This window comes from Catharus ustulatus, chromosome 1 (assembly GCF_009819885.2).
Source record: "Catharus ustulatus isolate bCatUst1 chromosome 1, bCatUst1.pri.v2, whole genome shotgun sequence".
Classification (NCBI taxonomy): Eukaryota; Metazoa; Chordata; class Aves; order Passeriformes; family Turdidae; genus Catharus; species Catharus ustulatus.
This window is the reverse complement of record NC_046221.1, coordinates 97,116,867-97,138,290: the sequence shown is the minus strand read 5'-3', so window position 1 is coordinate 97,138,290 and position 21,424 is coordinate 97,116,867. Positions and strand designations below refer to the sequence as shown.

General features: G+C 37.7%; 1 protein-coding gene across 1 annotated transcript in view; it reads right to left on the bottom strand.

Moving 5' to 3' along the window:
- Positions 1-21,424, bottom strand: part of GABBR2 (gamma-aminobutyric acid type B receptor subunit 2) — a 476,329-nt gene that overhangs the window by 40,361 nt on the left and 414,544 nt on the right. The window contains exon 14 of the mRNA XM_033069711.2: positions 2,407-2,517. Coding sequence (XP_032925602.1) covers positions 2,407-2,517 — 111 coding nt within the window. The remainder of the gene's footprint in view (positions 1-2,406; positions 2,518-21,424) is intronic.

Genomic DNA, 21,424 nt, shown 5'->3' with positions numbered 1-21,424 from the left:
CCCTGCCCTTTTGTACTCTTCTATGCTCTGCCCTACCCTGAGTGATTTATTCACTGCATCAATGCATTTAGGACATCAGAATGGACAGTATTGCTTTTACTTCAAGACAAAAAAAAAAGGAACTTCTTTAGGTTAACCCCATTTTTTGTATTCCCATTGTGAGACAAGAGGTCACAGCAAATAATTTTAGCCCAAGTAAAACCATTTCACCTTTAATATTGCATTGTGCTGGAATTAGCAATACTAGCTCTTTAGTACATAGCACGTTAAATTATATATATATTTTATTATTAGAAATTCACAGAGTTTTGTATTAGCTAAACCTTTATAAAATCATACAGTGACATGAGAGGTTTTGTTTTTTGTTCTGAAGGCAAAGTATGTGTGGTGTACAGAAACATCTTTGGTGATGAGATAAAATGCATCAATTCTGCTGTCCTCATATCACTCATTCACTCATCATAGCAATTATTTAAATGATTCAGAATGAGTATCTTCCTTTTTAATATGTAGTGATTTGTGTGTTAAGAGGGCACTGGAGTAATAAAAAGTGTGTATTTCACTGGTGGTTGTAAAACACTGTGTATCTGAAATTAGTAAGTAATGGCATACATAAAATAAATAAGATATTAGTAGCACTTCAGCTGAATATTATAAATATACCACAGACCAAGATATTCAATAATGAATTGGGCATTTTACATATGCATCTATGCACATATTATTGTCTAATACATAATAATGTGATGGCATTTGCAAAATAAGTTTGCAAAAGACACTTGCAGACTTAAAGAGTGTCAAATATCTTGTAGAAAATAATCCAACATACATGCTGGCAAATCAATCTAGGGCAAAGGACTGCTGAGAAGCCAAGCAGTTTGAAAACTGTCTAACACCACTCAAAACCTCATAGAAAGTTGCCTGAGAATGCATATTTAAAATATTTTAACTGAAAACACGGATGAAATTATTTTAAAAACCAAGAAAATTCTACCATTTGTTTGAATCTTACTGTGACCCCAGTGCTGGTCAATGTCACAGCTCCCAACTTGTGGTGCCCTTTAGGACATAAATTCCTTGGTCCTTTGCTACATGCCAAGGTTAATGAGCATCCAGAGCCATCCCGAGCTGACCTACCAGTAGGACGTGCTGAGGTGTGGAGTCTCTCCTAATTTCTGATCCCATTGGAGGGAGCACATATGTCCTAGCTCTTTATTTTACAGCATGCTTGGACATTCTCTGAAAAGGAGGCATCTACACCTAAAGTTATCTTTTTTTTTTTTTTCTTTCTTAATTAAATGGGGAGCTGAGAAGGCTTCCTTTTGGCTGGTAGCTCGATGATCAGAGCTCTCACCTGGGGCATGGAGACACTTGATGCTAGTGCCTCCTTGCTTGAAGGCTCACCCCAGCAGAATGGTCTGACCACAAAGCAACTGTTTAGAATTTAAAGAAACAAAACTTCTCATTCGTCCCTGCTGAACCTTGTATTAGATACTTAAAGATTTTCAGCCTGAGAAAAGCAGCATGAAAAGCAGCAGGACGCATCCGAGCATTCGTAGGGGAGAGGGAAGAAGAGGACTGTAGGCACCAGCAGCCCCCTCTGGGCAGCAGCACCAACCATGCCAAGTGGAAGCAGCTGATCCAGTGTTTCCCTGGTGTCCTAATGAACCAGCATGCTCCAAATGCACAGAACAGATTGACCCCTTCAGGCAGTGTAGACTAATGTCTATCAGGCTTAGGATGCAGATGGGGCTTAACTCGAGATAGGTGTTCTGCTAGTCAGTGCTGTCCATATCAGATGTTTTCCAAACCTTCAGGCTCATGAGCTTTTAATCACTAATAGACACCTATACAGTTTCTTTTTCTTTCTTTTTTTTTTTTTTTTAAACTATCAAGCCTCAGGGTCCCTGGTTCCTGAAGTTTGTTTTAGTTACTAAATCTTTTTATGGAGATGAGCCTCAGGGACAAAAGGGTTGTTTTGATTCAGGCCCCAGATTAATCTTGCATCTCATGACTATTCCTCAAATACATTAGCAACTACGAGGCAAACATCATGGACAGCCTAGTTCTATCTTTTTGGACAACCTACAGAAATTCAGATGATTTGACTTCTTTATTTACAAAGTTGTCTCATTTATAGACCCATCTTTCCACTACTGAATTTCTAAGTTTGTGGTATATCCATAATATTCAGCTTAAATGCTACAGATGTCTTATTTATTTTACATATGTATATATCTACAAATGACTATCTAATGAATACTAGAGCAGATCTGATTATAGAAGTTGCACTCGAGGCAGTTTTTCACTCACTCCCAGCCACCAGGAAAGCAAATATAATTCAGTTCATGCCTATCAGTAAATAGCAGCTTGAGGTCAGTGCTGTGCAGAAGAAGCTGTGCTTACCATCAGCAGCCCTTTGTAAGCATAGACAATGCCAAGCCAAATGGTCATGTGGGTGTTTTCGCAGTGCTCCAAGATCGGTCGGATGGAGATATCTCTGCCCGCAGGGTCCGGCTGCAGAAAGAAAAGTTGAAATATTTGGACTCAGATTTCCTTTGCTTCACACCTCAGTGGTACTTAGCTATATTTTAAGTAGATTGGGGATGTGTAGGATACAGAGTGGACAACTTAAGGGTAACTTGTGATGACAGCAGACCCATGAACCTGCAGGGAAATACAGTGAAACACAAGGATCTGAGGAAACAGCTGCTTGATAGCTGCTACCTGGTGAGGTCACATCTGCTGCAAACCTGAAACAAAATATCTGAACTCACTGTGTATTTAACAGTGTCAGTCATATTTATCAGCTTCAGGACGTCGACTTTTCTATAAGGCACAGGCATTAAGAATAATATATTTAAATTTCTCTTTCCTTTCACCTGCAGTTCTAGTGTCACTGGCAAATGGCTGATAAACAATGTATGAAACATTGCCATGTTTCAGGTAGTTTCTCATTAAAGACCATTTAACTATACCAGTGGCTTAGGAGAGATCATAAATCATCAAAAATTTAAAAAAAAAGTCTTTTAGAACCAGCGTTTGCCTGTGAAAAATGAAATATTGCCGGAAGCTTTGCAACTTTTCATTCATTTTGAAAGGAGATTCTATAATATTGCAGATATGATAGTCTGGAGACTATCAGAACTGTTTATATGAAGGAGAATCAATAACTGAGACTCAGAGAAATCTTCAAGACCACCCCTTGACCTACTCACTTTTTTTTTCTTGTTTTGTTTTGTTTTGTTTTTGTTTTAATGCCCAGAGGAAAGAGCAGTTGACAGAGAAAAGGGTTAATAGCTGCTATGCTGTATAAACTTAGAATAGATATTAGGGTCTGGTCAAACTGCTAGACTGCTTCTTAATGGTGTAAATCATAAAAGAACACAAGGATCTTGTATGTGATTCTAAGAGAACTTGTTTTAATTACATACTGCAGAACACTCCTGTTTTCTGTTCTGAGATTCATGTACCTACAGTCTGCTGTGTTTACAGAAAATGCTGAAATACTGAAAGCTATTTTTCCTTTCTACTTTGAAAGACTGGATTTGAACTTCAGCCAAACTAAGATCAACTCAGATGCAGCTTTCTGTACCTGATTGTCCCAGTGGGCTTTTCCATTTTCCTTTTTTATGAATAACACATGCAAAATGTCTCATGAAGAAGTATGATTATTATATAAGGAAGAATATTGTTTTCACCAGCTAAAAAGTAGAATTGCTCATGGAAGGACTTTGGGGAGATCTCAATAATTTCCTAAAGCTTATTTTTGCTTCCCCTGATGATGTATGACTTCTGCTATGTATTTCAGTGGTCACAGCAATAATCTTCAGTTCACTTTTTTCCACTGGTGTTTTTGTATGTGAGGCATTTCCCCTGACCTCATACAATGTAAAAAAAAAGAGAAAACCCAAACAACCTTGAGCTATGATGCACTGCCTCATAGCAGTGAAACTATTCACAATTTTCTTTGCAAAGCCTTCAGTAGGCAAGACATTAACATTTAAAACCTTTTCCTACCCTGAATTTCTGTAGAAACCCTAAATGGAAAAATAAAGCTCTTGGAAAAAAGTGTCCTAAAATAAAATAAGATAAAAACCAAGGCAGCAATATTAACTCTTCCAAAGAGCTTATGACTCCATCCTAATAGTTGTTGATGGCAGGCAAGCAACCATTAAATGAAGAACTGAAATGACTGCAAACATTAAGTGTCATCACAACATTTAAGAAGCTACAAATTTTTGTCTGGGGACCAGTTGAACTACCTCATTCTCCCTGATCAAAAGCCCAGTGCTAAAATTTAGGTGCACTGAAATTACCGTTTCATGTCAAAGGTACAACCTAATATGTTTAACATCATTTTTTTTCTATTATGTAATAAACTTCACAGGACAAATCATTCACACTGAGCTCTGAATGTGTTACTGATGTGTCATCAGGACTTTACTACAGAGAAATTTTTCTAACCTGCCAAAAGCTCCATCTCTCATGGTCTGGAATTACAGAAGTGACATAAAATTTAAGGTTTTGATCATCAGAGTGCTTTCCTTTTTTTATCCTTCACACTGGTGAGTCAGAACAGGACTCCCTCTTTGCTTCCCCAGTTCCACATCCTTCCTGCCAGGTATTTCTTCTATTTCAGTTTCCCACTTTTCTGAAGCAATAAAGTGTATAAATAATGAGGGTTTTCACCTGGTGCAATGGATGATGTCATTTGTTTTCCTTGTTCCTGGAACTGAAAACTCTAATCAACCTGGACTGAAGGATTCCTCCACTTTCTAGTAACTAAAAGTAATTGGAATAATCCCGTTTTGAGAAAAATGACTGGAATGAGAACACATATTTGATTTGTGACAGATTATATGTTTATATAATTTCATATAATTTATATATTTTCTGGTTAAAATTTACTACAAAACTGGAAAGTGTATGTCCATTCATTACTCAAAGGCACTCTTTAAAGATACAGGTACAAAAATGAGGAAGTGGAAAACACAATTTCTTTTCAAATACTATTTCAGAGTAAGCATAATTTTCTTAGGAGGAAAATTGTCAGACTTTTGAGGTATGATAGTTCAAAATTGATATTAATTAAGTCAAACATTGTGTTCAGATTTTCTTTGCAAGATAGGAAAATCTTGTGAAGTGCTCTAGGTAGAGCAGGGAAAGAGAGAATACAGCAGCAAGGATGTGGCAGTATTTCTTTCAAAAGACTTTTGAGATCTGTGAGGTGGTAGTATTTTAACCAAAAATTTGTTGAGATCCTGTGCATGTGGGGTTAAATGTTGGTAGGTAGCAGTAATTTTAAAGTGAACAGATTTTGCTGATCATTTATCACTACTGCAAAATGACATTCCTGTTCTACTGCTTTTAATTTGCCATTCTGTTTCTTCACTGATTTTGCATGAATTAACTAATCATAGCAAAAAGCTGGGTTAAAAAAACATATGATATTTTCTGATGTCAAAAGAATTTTTGAAAACTCTACAATTACAGCTGAATGGGGCACTTGACTGACCTCTCTAATCATCCACCATTTGTGCACTTTGTTATTGCTTTAGAGAGGATGACAACATAAATGCTACCAGTGATTATATATGTACTGGAAATTTGCCCTTTCCTTTTATAGAAAACAATCTCGATGCCCTTCAGATGTCATTCTCAAAAGCCTGAAGACCTCCTATCTTGTGATTAGGCTGAAGCTTTCCTACCTCTTCTGAAACCTAATAAGGTTTCTGACATTGACATCAATTTCTGGAGTGCTTTCAGCAGTTGAACATAAATAGTTTAATCTGTTCACTTCATACAAGAGTTGTGTATCAGCACCAGCAAAATGCTTGTTTTACATGAGATCTGGTAGGTCTAGAAAGCAACCCAAACCAGTAAACAGATTACCCACAGAATGCTGATATCTCCTCTGTGTGTGTGTGTGTTAAAACAATTATTAGTCGAGTCTGTAGTTCTGTTGCTTTTTCATTTTCTTTGCTCTTCAGTCTTCAGAGAGACCTGGCAGATCCTTGTCATAACAGGTAAGTGATGGCCTAGGTGGGAACTGGCAGGGTGAGAAGTAAACCTTAAAACTATCAGAAGCCATCAGAGAAATCTGATTTTTTAAAAAAATCTGTAAGTACAATTTCTTAGTGGTTATTATACTAGCCAAAATCCCTCTGGAAAAGAGAGATATTTGTATGATGACTAATGTACCTTTAACTTATTTTGTGTTTTTATTGCTATTCTTTTCCTGTAGCTTCACAAATGTTTTAAAAGGAGGAAGGGTCTATACTTCCTGAGGCATTTGATCCAGCAAATGTCTGTGAAGAACGGATTGGACTTGCACACAGTATCCAAAAGTCCTTGACCTTCCTGAGGTAGTTTTTCTACACAGTCTCCTCATCAGGTCCCTTGGCCAGTAGAGCAGATGATTCTATTTGCAGAGTTGTGGTGCTGCTGTGTGACAGAGCTCATGGGGTCAATCTCAGCAGACTTGCTAAGGACATTGCAGACCCCCAATGTGACTCTGTGCCACTTCTGACGCTGCACTTTCACCAGTGAAAAACAGACATTTGGCCTCGGTCTTTTCCGGAGATGGGTACAGAACATAAGGTAAATAGTTGCAGCTTCTGATTACTGTGTTTAAAAGAAACTGGGTAATTTCCACAGGATAGGAAATGCTGGATCATACTTTTCTGTCACACTGTTAAAATGGCCTTCATATATCATCCCACTCTGTTTTATCTTCCCTCTAAATGACTTCAATTGAACTGGCATAATGACTGTGTACTACAGCTAGTTTGCAGTGTGAATTAGATATCTCTGGCATCTTTAATTTGGCACATTTAGCAGTCATATGGAGCTCACATGTGATTCCTTGTCTTAAAACTCAGACTTTGCTAAATTAGAAGATCATTCTTACTTCATAAATTCACTTTTTTTTTTTTTCTCCCAAGGATAATTATAGTTGGTTTATACTCTGAATTCTGTAAAGGTGTTTCATAAAAGGATTCAAACAGTTTGAGCACACAGTGTGAAATTGAGAGCCAGGCTCTTAATTACTGATGAAAAGAGAAGGATCAGACACTGTCAACTCTTTGATTACTTAATAATTTGTAGGTATTTTTAGAGCAAAACAGCTGATACGAACAGTGATATGAAGAAGAGATTTTCCAGGAAATAGTTCCCTTTTGTTTAATGTATTTTTAACTTTGTGCAGCCATACTTTCCATTAATGTAAAATAGCAATGGCAATACTAAGCTACGATAGCTCATTTGGAATGTTTTCCAATTAAAAATTTGGTAGACAACCTAGAATAATAGGCAACCTTGTTTGTTATTCCTGAGCTTAGGTTTGGGTACATTATGGATCCCATTTTATGTCACAGAGTATCTCAGCAAAGCACAAAACAATTACTGAATTCTTGCAGTCCAGTGATCAATTTAATTTCCCTTCGGTGATGATTGAGAAGTTCAGACATTTCTGTAACATTCTAATGATTGAAAGATGAGGTATGAAGTGTTTCAGGACACAAGCTTTCTTCCACAGACGTGAATACACAGCACTTGCCTCTGTGACATGAACTAAAAGGTATCTTTACATTATCCAAGGGGATTAAAGGGTATTTTCTGCTTCATTCATTTTCTTTTTTCTTGTTATGCTGTAATCCAGTTCACCACCTCACCTGAGTCAATGGACTGGACTTTAAGCATTGTCTTGATTCACAAATGCTTCAACAATTAAACTATTCGCACAGTTCAATATACCAATATATATGTTTATATTGTAACTCCTGAAAATCTTCATTCCAATTGGTATTTTAATATGGGACAGTAATTCAGCAATGGTTAGCTAGCAATCATGACAAAAGGAAATGACACTTGTTGGACTACTAACATGAATCTCCCTTTTTTTAAATTCAGTCACTTTTCTCAATTTAGTTTTCTAAAGAATAAAGAAGATGTACCATGTAAGCCAAGGAAAAAAATGTGATAGATTAATGGCCTTCAAGGATATTGATGTTGCTATTCTACATCCCTCAGCTTGTTACATATACAGAATCCAGGCCTAAATTTCTGAGTGAATGGGAGTGAAGAAAGACAGGAAACCTCCCCTCCCACCCCAAATATATTGGAGATAACCACTGTAATACCTATTATCCCAAAGAAATAAGGTTTGATAATACAGACATAGTGATATGCAATATATTTAAAAGAAACCTACTTTTTAGGTCCCCATCTGCCTCTTGTACAAATAATTCCATGAATCAGTCAGCATACATACTGTAAATTGGTCTGATTTAAGGATGATAAAAATTGGTCTGATGATAAAATGCCAGAAGAGCTATTTATAAACTCTCATGTCATGAATTTGTCCATACATATATTTGTAGAGAAAATCTCCCATCAGCATTATTTATAACATCACTTTACTTAATGAGTTTTATTTTCCTGTTGTGGTAGCTCATTGTTGTTTAAATGAAACTGTTTTCTGAGAGCCAAAACATTCCCAGAGATTTCTTCCTATTTTTATTAATATCATCTCCTAATGCAAGCAGTTTCATTTATTTGCATTAACATAAAATGCGAAATAGGGGTTTAGACTGAGTCAAGAAACCACTGTGATCCCTGCAAACAATCGCAGACCATCAAATGAAAGGGAAAAGGCAAAATTCTCTTGAATCATGGAGAGTTCCAAACAACTGTGACTGTAAGACAGTCATTCTGCACTCAGCTATCACTTCAGTAGAAATTTTACATCATGTTATTTCCTCAGAGAATGTTGCCCCAAATGCGTATCTGGTGGATAATGAAATTTTTCTGTGTATGTGCATGGAGACAGGGAGACAAGTGTCACAAAGGCTTAATAAAGCATTCTCAGCAGTAGAACATGTGGCTTTCTTTGGAGGGAGGGCAAGGGGCCAAGACACACAAGAGAAGTAGGTCAGAGGAATGAGGAGCTCTGTTACTACCCAGACCCTTTTGCTCTGTACAGATTCTTCTAGAAGTGTACCACTCCTGGTATCAGCTTCCCAAGATGAATATTTTCCCCTCCTTTCCTGTGAAGCTGCCCAGAATTGTGGTTCACAACCCAGACTTGCAATTCCTTCTGTTTTTTGTTTTTTTCCTTTCCTAGCTAGATTTCCTGCTATGCTGAAGGCCATGCCAGGCACTCCTTTTGGTTGCTGGAGCAATTCAATGCTTCCTTGCTTATGGTAATGGAAACAGACAGCATTCTTGGGAAGGACAGCAAGGGCAGAAAGGAGAACAGGAGAGTGAAACCGCAGAGGACAGCCAGGGACAAACTGTTTGGGTGGCCCCAGCTGGAACCAAGTTAGAGGCTGTTTTTGTAATTAATTTCCTAGTGGGAAGGCTTTGAGCTGTAAGCAAGGATATGACTTACTGCCCATTGTGTGGCACTCAGAGAAACTGGATTTAACAGTTTTCTTGCAAAAAAGCCAGACTTGCACCCAACAACTAACAGAATCTATCATCAGCTGCTTCTTCCTGTAAGAATAATCAGGTCCTCAATTGTGCCCAGCTATTTGGGTCAAGAAGGACAACAATCTCACCTCTACAATTTTCTTATATTTTCTGTTTAGTGCTATAATTGCCTTGATTTATGGATTCTGAAAATATTTATCACTATGCTTATTTACATTGTAGTGACAACAACAACAACAACAACAAATGGACACTGACTTAATTTAGAAAGTGAAAAATTCATTCCCTAAGAGGATTTAAAAACATATATATTATGTGTGGGAGAAGAGAGAAGCATAAAGAACGGTTGTATGACGTTTTCAGAGGCAAATATGAGCAGAGATCACTGTCACACTATGCAGGCACTGATAAATTAATAGTTTCTGGGCTGTGGCAATTTAAAAAAAAGATTATTTCTCAACATTAGGGACCATTCTAATTTCCTCACTTTTTTTTTTATATTGCCCAAAATTATAAGATGATGGTCCATCAAGCTATTGGGGGATTTTGCTGCTATTTTTCTGACTGCACTAAAACATAATTGAGGAGCTGCTGCAGTAACAGAATTCTTTCCTTTGTTTTCAAAAATATTGAGCAAAATCTTTAATTTCTAAATCCTAAGACCGGTTTAAAAAATATATTCCATAATTTCATCATGGTGATTGAAGCAGAAACACCTAATTCTCTTCCATAAATCCTTCTAAAATTAGATAATTTGACTTCCCCAACACAAAAGCTGCTTTCTCTTCAATCAACTCTCAGTTTCCTGCTGACAGTCAACCATAAGGTGCATCTCAAAATACAGAAGTACATAAAAACATTTGTCTTTAATAAAAATTTTGAAGGTTTTGATTTTTTTGTCCCACCTTGCAACACTAGTAATCTCTCAGATATAAACATTTTTACATACAATTTTCATGCAGAAAATGAGTGGATGAATAACTCAATAAAGGTCAGGTCAAGAGAAATATTTTGATTACTTCAAAAGATTTGATTTTGTTTTGACCTTTTAAAATTGATAATCTTCTTTGGTATAACCTAACTCCATTTTGATAAGAAAGGTAATGTTGAATTCAAAAGAAATGTTCTTTAGTTAACAAAGGTCAACAAGAATATTTTAGCATCTTCCTACCAAAATAATTCTGCATGGGGAAACTGAGACCACATTTTTTTATAACAAGTATATAAATCTTATGGCTACTCTATGTTTTCTGAGAAAAACATCTGAATACTTAAGGAATATCATCATCAATTAGCTTGTAAATCCATGGTCTTGACAGATTGCTTCTGAAGATTCCCGCTTGCCAGTATAACTGATCCTATGTCAGAGCAGTGACACCAATAATGAGCCACACATCTTTGCAGCTTTTACAAACATAATTATGCTGGCAAAGCTTGCAGGTGGAGGCAGGTGATTAAAGGTGTACAAAGTATGGCTTCAGCAGAGTCCTGTTTCAGCAGTGAAAAATGTAGGCCTAAACAAACTAAAATTACACTTGGAATCCTAAATCAATGTCCATCTTGCTTTAAAGACTCTGAAATGAGGCTTAATATTTCATAGTAATATTGACATTACAGTTAAATGAGACAATCTTGCTAGCTGTCTCATCTTCAGTAAAACACAGAATATAGATTTTCATTGCATTACCTCCAGTTTGAAATAAAACATCTATTTTAGAAAAAAACTATCCTGTGACAATGAACCTATATAGCTCTTGCTGAGCCAACTCTATTGACTGCAGAAAAATGGTCCTAATTTTGGTTCTGATGTCTAAAATGAATTATCAGGTTCCTTTAGCTCTTACTATGTTTTGTCTACTGAAGTGAAAGGCTGCATAATACAGTTTTGTTGCTGTGTTGGTGTTTTCAGATTTTGACCCAGTAAACTCTTAATGTAGTCCTTGATAAGCTATGTCTTGAGCTTGTGTTTCACTGTCAATGTTTTATCTTTCTCTAACATGCCTTATTGGTCTTCACTGGACCATTGGACCAGCACATTTCCTGAAATCTGAGGAGTGGAATGGAGTATGCTCAGCTGGTCATAGCTGCCCTACAGACATATCCAGGATTAATTCCACCATAACACTCAAGGTCAAGTTATACCAAAGCACACACATGTAACCAAAGGTGCTGCAAAAGCTCTCCATTGTTCTTTATTCCAAATGAATACAGAAATGTGAAGATAGCTTAAAAGCTATAGAAAAAAAAAAAAAAGATAATCTTGAAATCTTGTTCAGAAAGTATTTCTCTTGATTTCATAGGAATAGGTGACATGAGTGAGAACTCATAATAGTTGCACTAAGCTACCTTGAAAGCTACATGCCCCCAAAACACAAAAAGAATAGCAGTTACAGGGATTTTTGATTTTTCCATTACATCTTTCTTCTACAAATAGCTATTTCAGTGTTGCCACTTCTATTGACGTTATTCAGAGCAAAGCAGGTAGTCATGGGAATATTTTTCGTTCTCACAGTTCAGTAAAACTTTTATGCAACATTTTTCTTAAATAATTTATTTTCTTTCAGCATCTGTCAGACCAGATTTCATTTAACACAAGTCTACCACACACTTTAAATGTTGCAGGTTCTTTGCTCTGGTCTATAACAGAAGGATGTTCAGTTGGAAAAGCCAGCCAACGTGAAACAAAACCTAGCAACCATAAGATACATTTTATATTTCCATAGGTTTTTTACATTGTTAAACTCTAAATCATATAAGTTTGGGGATTTTTGTTTGTTTTTGAAGCATATATATGATATATATTTATAGATATATAGCTGTAACACAAGCAGATCACTCTGAACCTACTCTGCCTTGCAATTCCCACCTATTATTGATAATGTTAGTATATTTTCTTATTTTTAAGGTGATATTTCTGTGAATTCGAACAAGACAAAATGTTAATTTTTTTCAAGATTAAGAGTTAGAGAAAGCATTGAACTGTTGTTTTCATTTCTATAGCTAAATATACAGCATATTTCCACAATTTCATATTTTTTCTCTTGCTGTGTGAACTTGACGTTATCCTGGTAGACAGAGATGATCTTACCTACAAGCATCTTCCCAGCACAGTGTGTCGTACTGTGTCAGGTGTCAGCATGTTTCAGGAAACTGGATTGTTCCAATATTGGCAGGAAAGGCTGTAATCTTTACTGGACTTGAAGAATTCATTGAGGTGGTTTTTTCTACGGTAAAGTACTTCCTCTAAATCTGTCCCTAATTTTTTTAATAGGGTGTAGTTAGCAATTTTATCATCCCTCCTGTTATTTTTTAGGGATGTCTAGTCCATAGTTTTATTTTGACAGGTGAACGTGTGTAATTCTTCTAGAGCACTTCCAGAGCTTGAAAGCCATCAAAAACCTCTTTCTAGCATAGCCCCTGACAACTTACATTTACACCCAAATTTTCATTTCTGAGATCAAGGCATTGAAGAGAAACAGTAAGGGGTTGATGTCTTTGTTCTTTTCCCAGCTCACTGAGAGCCCAGCAGAGGACGAGATAAGCTCAGGGAGACAGGCATTATCAGCATGAGGGCAGCAAAGGCAGCACATTTCTGAACAGTGATGGCTGGTGCAGCCCAGTTTGTCTGACTTGGTGTTCACCTCCTTTGCAGTATTCACCCACAGCCACTAACCAGGCTGTCGCACATTTCAGAACAAACCCTTCTGACTGAGCCATCGGAGCAATTATGCTGTCACTCTCTCCTCTTTAAGGTTGTAGCATGACAGAACTTTAGGAGAGGTGGGAGGTGTGACCTTCTGGCACCTTGCACTGGGCTGCATGTGGCAGTGCTGGTGGGCTCCTTGGAGCAGGACCAGCCAAAACAGTTGGGTAAGCAGCAGTGGTGCGGCCCCAGGAAATCTCAGTTTTGCTGATGTGCTTTGAGGAGCTAAGGAAACTGCAGAACGTTCTGCTACAGAGCTCTTAGTTGATTCTCCCCAAAGTAAATCCACACTCAGGATCACTGGAACACCTATGGTATGAGCCAAGTGATCCAACTCAGTAAGGTGAGATGTCTTACTCCTCTGCTGGAGTAAGATTTCCTACCACTGAGAAACTGAAGCTTGATATAGTTTTCACAACTCATCTGTGGCTTGAAAAAGTGTCAGCAGTGACAATTATTGGTCACTTGAGTTTCTATACAGTGGAGTAGACTTTTGGTAAATTACTCAGAAAGTTCAGTAAGAATCTCACAAATATATCAAGCATAGAAATAAACCTTGGGAGAACTCCTGAGACAGGAATGAGGGAAATACAGAAAACTCAAGAAGACTGAAACATCAGACTACTTTGGCTCAAGAAGACTGTGGGGAAGAAAGGAAGTGGTGGTGAACATTTTTGCCTGCCAAAGAAGAAAGGAAAGAGAAAGATAATGCAGAAAGTGGACAGGTTCACATGATCCCCCCTAGACAGTATTTCCTTCTGTCACCACCAAGTGGGGTATGAACTGATCCAGCATCAATCCCATACTTGATCCCCCAACATATTTAAACCCACATATATAAATCAAAAATAGCAATGAATTCTGTCTAAATCTCTTAATGAAGTTTTGTAAAAGTGATTTTTTCTTTTTGAAATGTGTTTGTGTAAGTAGATGTTTATTTCCATGGCAACAAGGTCTGATGTTCCTGTAGGAACAGAAGAAGAGATTACAGGTGACCTTGCCCCTAAATCACAGTTGTACTAATTACCAAAGAAGAGGAACAGCCTTGCCCTTAATGGGTCTAATAGAGATAAGTGTGATAAAAGCGGTGGGTTGGCTGGTTAGGGGATCTTGGAGAAAGAGACTTTGAGGAGGTAGAGGAGCCCTGAGGAAGAAGAGAGACACAAAGAAGAGAGTTGCTGCAGTGAAAGATCTGCTGTGAGGTCAGACTGGGTCTGAGGGAGTCAGAGCTGCTCTTGGAGCCTGCAGTCATAGCTGAGCTGGGTGAAAGCTGTGTTCAGAGTCTGCAAACCAGTACCTGCAGTCATAGTGCAGCAGGAAATAGCCACAGTCAGAGTCTGCAGTTGGACCCTACAGCAGGAGCTTACTGTAGTCAGAGTCAGGATGGCAGAGCTGTAAAGAATAAACCAGGATCCTTTTCACATTGTTGAATGGGGGTCTGTGTCTTGGCTCATTTCTGCCCCTGATGAGAGGTCTGCTGCAATGTGCTCCCACAATCACCTTGATATTACTTTATGAATACATCAGCCATTCAATACAACAAAATAAACAATAGCAATTATTAGTTGGAAATGGAAAACTACTTTCTTAGGGTGTGGCTGAAGGCTATGAAATCTACCTCTGTATGAATCAGAAACTATATTATAATTATTATAGAAACAGGAACTCCTATAGAGGCAAAATCCTAATGTAGTCTTTTTAGCTTAAACTGTATCTTAATTTGTAAAATACCCATCCAACATTATCCTCCAGGGATGAATAGACAGGGAAAGACATATGACAGTTTTTCATACACTTGTTTATGAATAGGTAAGTATATTCACTACTGAGCAGTACTCGGTGTTCAATGGGATGAACAAATGCAAAAATTTGAGTAGACCATGGTTTAGCTAACCTGTTAAAACATGAGGATTTATATACATCAGATAGTGAATTTGGACAAATAGTGGAACAATTGATTAAGCAAAATGTACCTGAATAACTGAATGTAATGTTCCAAAAGGAGAGAGTCCCCATTACATAATTTGCATGTTAAATACTACCTTTGCACTGTATGAGCAAATTCTCACAATATGATCCTATGAATTTAAGTTTTTATGGAGGCATATTAACTTCTTTAAATACCTTTTTCCCCCTGAAGACATAAAGTCTGTAGTGTCTCAATTCCTATATCTGCTAATTATGACTAAATAAAAGGTTTCAGTTTTCAATATAGTATTTTTTAAATACACTGCTTTCAAAAATTGTATCAAATATAATAGTCACAATGTGCAATTTTGGGTTGACTCACAGGATCCTGAATCTAAACATTGAGATATACATTGCTCATATGTGATCAAATCAAACCCTGTGGCCCAACATCTCTTGTGACATGCAATTAGAAGCTTCCTCCAATACTGTCTGATCTATATGAGCTGTGCAAGTATGTTCTTTTTAATTAAATAGTATGGAGATGTTATAGTTCAATGTCTATTCCCAACATATTTTCACAAGTATGAGGTCTTGTTCTTTCTTTAATAGGCTCCATATTTGCCAAAATAGCCTCCAATGAATCCAGTAATGTTTAACTCCATGGTTAAAGTCATTTGCTTATGCCATGGGTTACAAAGACACAGCATATTGCTTATAAACTGATATCAAATCTACCAGGTACCATTTGTTGCTTCTGAGGTTTTTTCAGAATATTTTTCTTAGTGGACAATAAATAGAAATAAATACCTGAAATTCCCTGATAGAACACCTGCCTATATGGACATAAGAATACCTTTACTGGTCTAGCCTCCAGACTTTATCTGCACATGTGAATGACTATCTTCAACCCTTAGCTTTCAAGCATTATGTAAATGAAAAAACAAAAAGAGAAATTATAAATACACAGATGAAGGACATGACTGAATATACTTTTTTTTTTTTTACCATCATAATTCTATTTTTTAATGAATGATGAACACTCACCTCTGCACAAAATAGTGTTTAAAATGGGCGTGAAAAACAGGCAGGTGCAGGCTGTGTTAGCAGAGGGATTTATTTTTTTGTGCATGGACAATGGCAAACAAACAAGATATGATGTTATTAAACCTATCCATTAAAGTGGCTGTCCAGCAGGGTTAATGTGTCTTTGCTAAAGGGTGTATTTTTCTAGCTCTGCAGAGAAGTGCAATTCAGAGTATATGATTGTTTTGGATCCAGCAGCCATATCTAAAAATTGATTGCTATAGTTCATTCCTGCCAGGCAGCTGCTGGGGTGGGAAGAGCATCTACTCTAGTTATAGCATGCCTTCCCTAAAGTAAATGGGAATCTTACTTTTCATTTTAGTGCAGTCAAGATTGTGTCTGTGATTTTTTACATTTTTCAAACCTAACAGGATTCCTAGAACTGCAACTTATGAGATACCACCTGCAGCACTGCCTGGGCTGGGCACACCTATTCAAACAAAGCCCTGTAGCCTTGTTACCCACCAGTGAATAGAGCACTTCTGATGTAGTTCCACTGAAAAAATGAAACCAAATCCCAAGTGCACATTCCCAAATCAAAATGCTGATGCAGGAAGACAGACACAAAGTTCCTTGAGGAGGGAAGCCTTTTCATAAGTCAAGACTTAGATAAACTGAATCACTTGATTATTAAAGGTGTATGTGTGCTTTACATGTATAGTTTCATATGACATATCTCTGATACAGATTTCTTATTTTTTTTTAAGAGGAAATTGACTTTTAAGAAGCTGCAATTTGAATATTCAGAAATTTTTTTAAAATTTACCTTAGAAAGCTGAACTATAATTTAACAAGAAGATCAAACCAGAAAACTGAACCACCTTACAGAAGCTGTCTTTCAAGCATGAAGAGAGATTCAGAATGTTTCTGCAAATTTCAGTCTTCAGGCTGATTAGACATTCACTATGTCAGCATCACCACAGACAGAAACCTGGAGGGGTTTTGCAGCTATACCCTCTCTGTAGATCAGTGTTTTATAACTTGTGTCAAACAGTGATAGCAAACTATCAAGTATGGTGAGGCTGATTTGTGAGGGTGGCTCCCATAGTACAGAACACCAGTCACTCTTGGTAGTGCCTTACAGGCATTACAGCCAACCAGTCCCTTGCAGTCCTATGAACCCAAGGCATCAATGGCATGTGCAGGTACTCCTGTGCACATGCAGCAAGTCCAGGACTTCCTGAAGGTGATCAGGAGAGAATACACAGTGCCCTGTCTGTCATCTGCTTAGTACACAGAGTTGACAGAGATAACAGTCTGAGCACTCGGCAAAAAAGCTAAACATTTCTTTTCTCCCAAGCATTTCTTCTTATGGTCAAAAGACTGTCTTGTTAGCTAACAGGCAATTTTTGGAGTATAATGCAAAGTGTATACTTTCAAATCGTTAGTCTGTGTCAAATTCACAGTGCACAGAGAATGGGGGTAAGGGGTGGGATTTACCCAGTGTGCTTTCCTGTCTTTGTAGCTACATCTGCTAAAGAACATCTGTATCTCAGTGGACAGACACTTGCAAGGACAACAAGATATCAGGCTATTCACATAATTCCAACTTCAGGAAGCTATGGAATAGCTGAGGTCAGAATGCACATCTGGAAGTCATCTGGTCCTCTCTGCTTCACATAGAATCAGCTAGGGTCAACCACAGAGTGTGATGGACTGTGGTGGTACCCAGTACCTTCCTAGAAAGCACAGTATATTCAGCTTGTTTGCCCAAAGCTGGCCAAGCTGTAGTGCTGCATGAGAAGACAGAGCACAGGTGGCACATTTACCTCCAGCCCACGTTTCTGGCTTGTCCTGAAGTTTGTACAGGAATACTTTGGTGTGCAAGTGTGGATTTTGGTCTGCACTCAAAATGAAGAGTAGATATGCCAGTGGAATATTCCGAACACAGATCCACAGAAAAAAAATAAAATCCCATGGTTTACCTTCTGCTTAGTCTTCATGTATATGTCTTTCCCCCTAACATATGTCCCCAATTCCCAAAGTGATGGGTATATTGAAATTTTATGCGTGCTTTACATTTAATTTAAGCATTTCCATAGCAACTCCTACATTTCAGGATGTTTTATCCCAAGATACAGAATATATTCTTTTCAGAAAAATTTCCCAGTCTGTATTTAGCCACATTCATATATGAATTTCTACAATTTAATTTTCAATGAAAATTGCCCTATCATCTACCAGAAGCTAAAGATTTAACAAACAGATTAACTTTTATGACTTCTTTCATTCTGTGTTTAAACCATTAGTCCTGCATCAAATGGAGCTAATGAAGCCTGATTGCTCGGAATCAGTGTTTTTGATTGATAGATGAAGATGTTTTGTATAGTCCAGGAATAGAAAGAGTAGATCAAAGGTGCCTCTCCTCTTCCTCTCTCTTTCTATCCCCCTGGGTCTTTCACAGTGGTGCTTTCCTGTCAGGAGATTCTAAAGGATGAACATGCTTTCTAGAGGCCTGATATTCAACCAGTGTTCATAATGACACAATGATAGACAAATCAAATATATACATTTCTGTCTGTTGAAGTCTGGAAAAAAATTAGAGGGACTTGAGGTGATAGATGATGAGTGTAGCGGTAATGAATTGATGACCCATCCTTCTGTAGGGGTGGCCTTAAACTGCTTTTGAAAGCCTCTGGGATTCAAGTAGGAATAAAAAAAACAACACAGATAGAAGAGGAAATACATATACAAATAAAGGAAAACAGGAGAGGTATGGAAAAGAAGATCTTCCTTGCAAATTTTCACTTGTTTTCCATCTGTATTTTGCCTTTCTAAATGTCACTTCTGAAAAGGATTCCACAACTGCAGGCTATTCTCCGTGCCCCTTTGCTATCACAATAGCAAACTTTCATCACATCTGATTCCTGTTCCAGGACCACAGCTGGTCGAGTACACATCTCTTACACTGGTATGCCTCCCTGAGCAGTCAGCATAAAGAAAAAATCTAATGGAGGGGAGGTGAATGAAGCACTCAAATTTACCATCAGGTTATGCACACATCACCTGCATTTTGTGCAAGCAGGAATGCCTGAGCCAAGTGGTGAACAATCAGGCTTCCCATGCTGTCAGGCAGTAACCTGATGCTTTAGTTGCCTGACGTGTCACACAAACCTGAGCTGCCCTGTAAACGGCAACAAATAACCAAAAAGTAATTGGTGACACACTTGAATTTTTAACTTGCACATTTCTTCCAGTTCCATCATTTTCATGTTAGGAAGCAAGAGAGGGAGTTAAGATCTCAGGATCCTGGCAGGCTCCAAGACATAACCATCATATAAATCAATTAATTTAACCCTAATGCAATTATCTGCTTTAGATGAAGGGTGATTTTAGCTTGCTGGATTCACTTATAAGATCAAACAATTATCCTAATAAGTTTATACTGTTCTAAAGATGAAGCATTCTCAGTGGCCCTAGTATAACTCCAATGGCTTGAGTGGAGCTGCTAGACATAAATTTATTACATAAATGAGAGCTGCTTTCAGCCAGACAGTGACAATTTGATCTCCAATTAAAAAATTAATCTTCAAAAATAAAGCCTAGCATTAAAATTAAACTGCTGTTAGATGTACAGTGAATATGCACTCGTAGCACTGAAATGATACTCAGCTTGTGGGTGGAAATTTCAATAACATATTCAAAATTGAAGCCATTTCCTCAGATTTCCATACACTATCTGTTGTAAGTCACAATGTCCTTAGGAGGGCAGACTATGTGTAAAGCTTACAACAAGAACTTAGGATATTAAATCTTACAACCTAAAGATGTGCTGTTTATTTTTTTTTCTAAAAACAGGGTAGTGAGGAGGAACAATGTCAGGCAGGGCTTCATAAAAACAGAGAACTTCATTAAAGGCATCTGGCATTAAAGGCATCAGCTCCTGATCATGCAAACAGAAAGACCAAGGCACTTCTAGAAATGTGATCAAAGTCAGTAGAGAAAAAATTTTTAAGTGTACATCCTGTATTTCCACAGGTTACTAGAGATACTAGTCTGTTTTGAGTCCTCTAATACAGACAAGACTGCAAATTCAGTATCAGAACGTGTATTAGGTGGGCTCAGCCTGTGAACCCTGGCAGAGTTGGAAGGGCCCAGCAGCTCAAAAGCAAAGTTTAGGCAGCTCTACCCTCAACCCTGCACTTGGGCATCTGAAAAATTAAGAGCTAGGACTTCAGAAGCCTAAAAGGAGAAGTGACAGCTAGACTGAGGTTGGGTGAATTTGCACCTGGGTGCCTATGGGACATGTAGGCAATTAAGAATTTAAATAATTTTGGAGTCCTGACCCTGCATTCCCACATACCTCCTGCAGTGCTTTATCTATTCCTGGCTTTCTCTGAACAATGTACCACCACGCAACAAATGCTGTCAGCATGCAACCACTGTCTGCCATTCCCAACTCCTTGTCTCCTGCTTCTCTTGCAAACATCGATCTTCTGTTCCAAGGAGTTCCCCTGCTTGTTCGGAACATTTTCCATTTAGCTAATTAGTTTAATTCTATACATCCCTGGCATTTGTGGACACTTTCCTTATTTATTATTTCCTCTCCTTCTGGTGGCAGAGGTAAAAATGAAGCAGCCAGGTTTTCAGGAGGATGAAAAAACCTGGGAAGCACCAGAGAGGCTGCCACATCACCCATGCAGCCCAGCATATGGGAGCCTGAGCAGCAGGCAATCTTCCACTTGCAGTGAGAAAGAAAGAGAAATAGATGTCTGAGAGGAGGTTGGAACAGTAAAGCCACAGAAACCTGATAATAATTGCCTGCTGTATCCAGAGCTCCCCAAGCCAAACAGAAGCTATTATGTTTAACTTCCTAACTACATGTGTATTCACCCTATCTGAAAGACATACTTGGCAGGTTAAAATTATGGCTTCTAAATCATAAAAAGTATTGAACATGTAATACTGAAGGAAAGACATGGCAGCTGAAGTTAATAAACTCTTGGTAATGTATTGTTTCAGCTATCCACACATAAACTGGTCAAAAGTCACATTGGGACAAAGTTTAGAGAAGTAATTTCTTTACAAATTAAATGACTGCCTCAAGCAAAACCTAGCTCTGAGTACTGAGAGGAAGGAATGAATCTCAACCAAAAAAATTACTTCAGCTAAGATGAATTTGGGCATTATTATTCTGAAAATATAAAGTCTACACAGATTAACAGAAAAACAGTTGAAGTTAGTAATTGATTTAATTACTTCAGTTTATGTTTATTTGCATCTCAGTTCTGAGTACTAACTCGAGAAGCAGAAGTTTTCCATAGCAGTAACTAGAGCTGAACCTTAAACAGT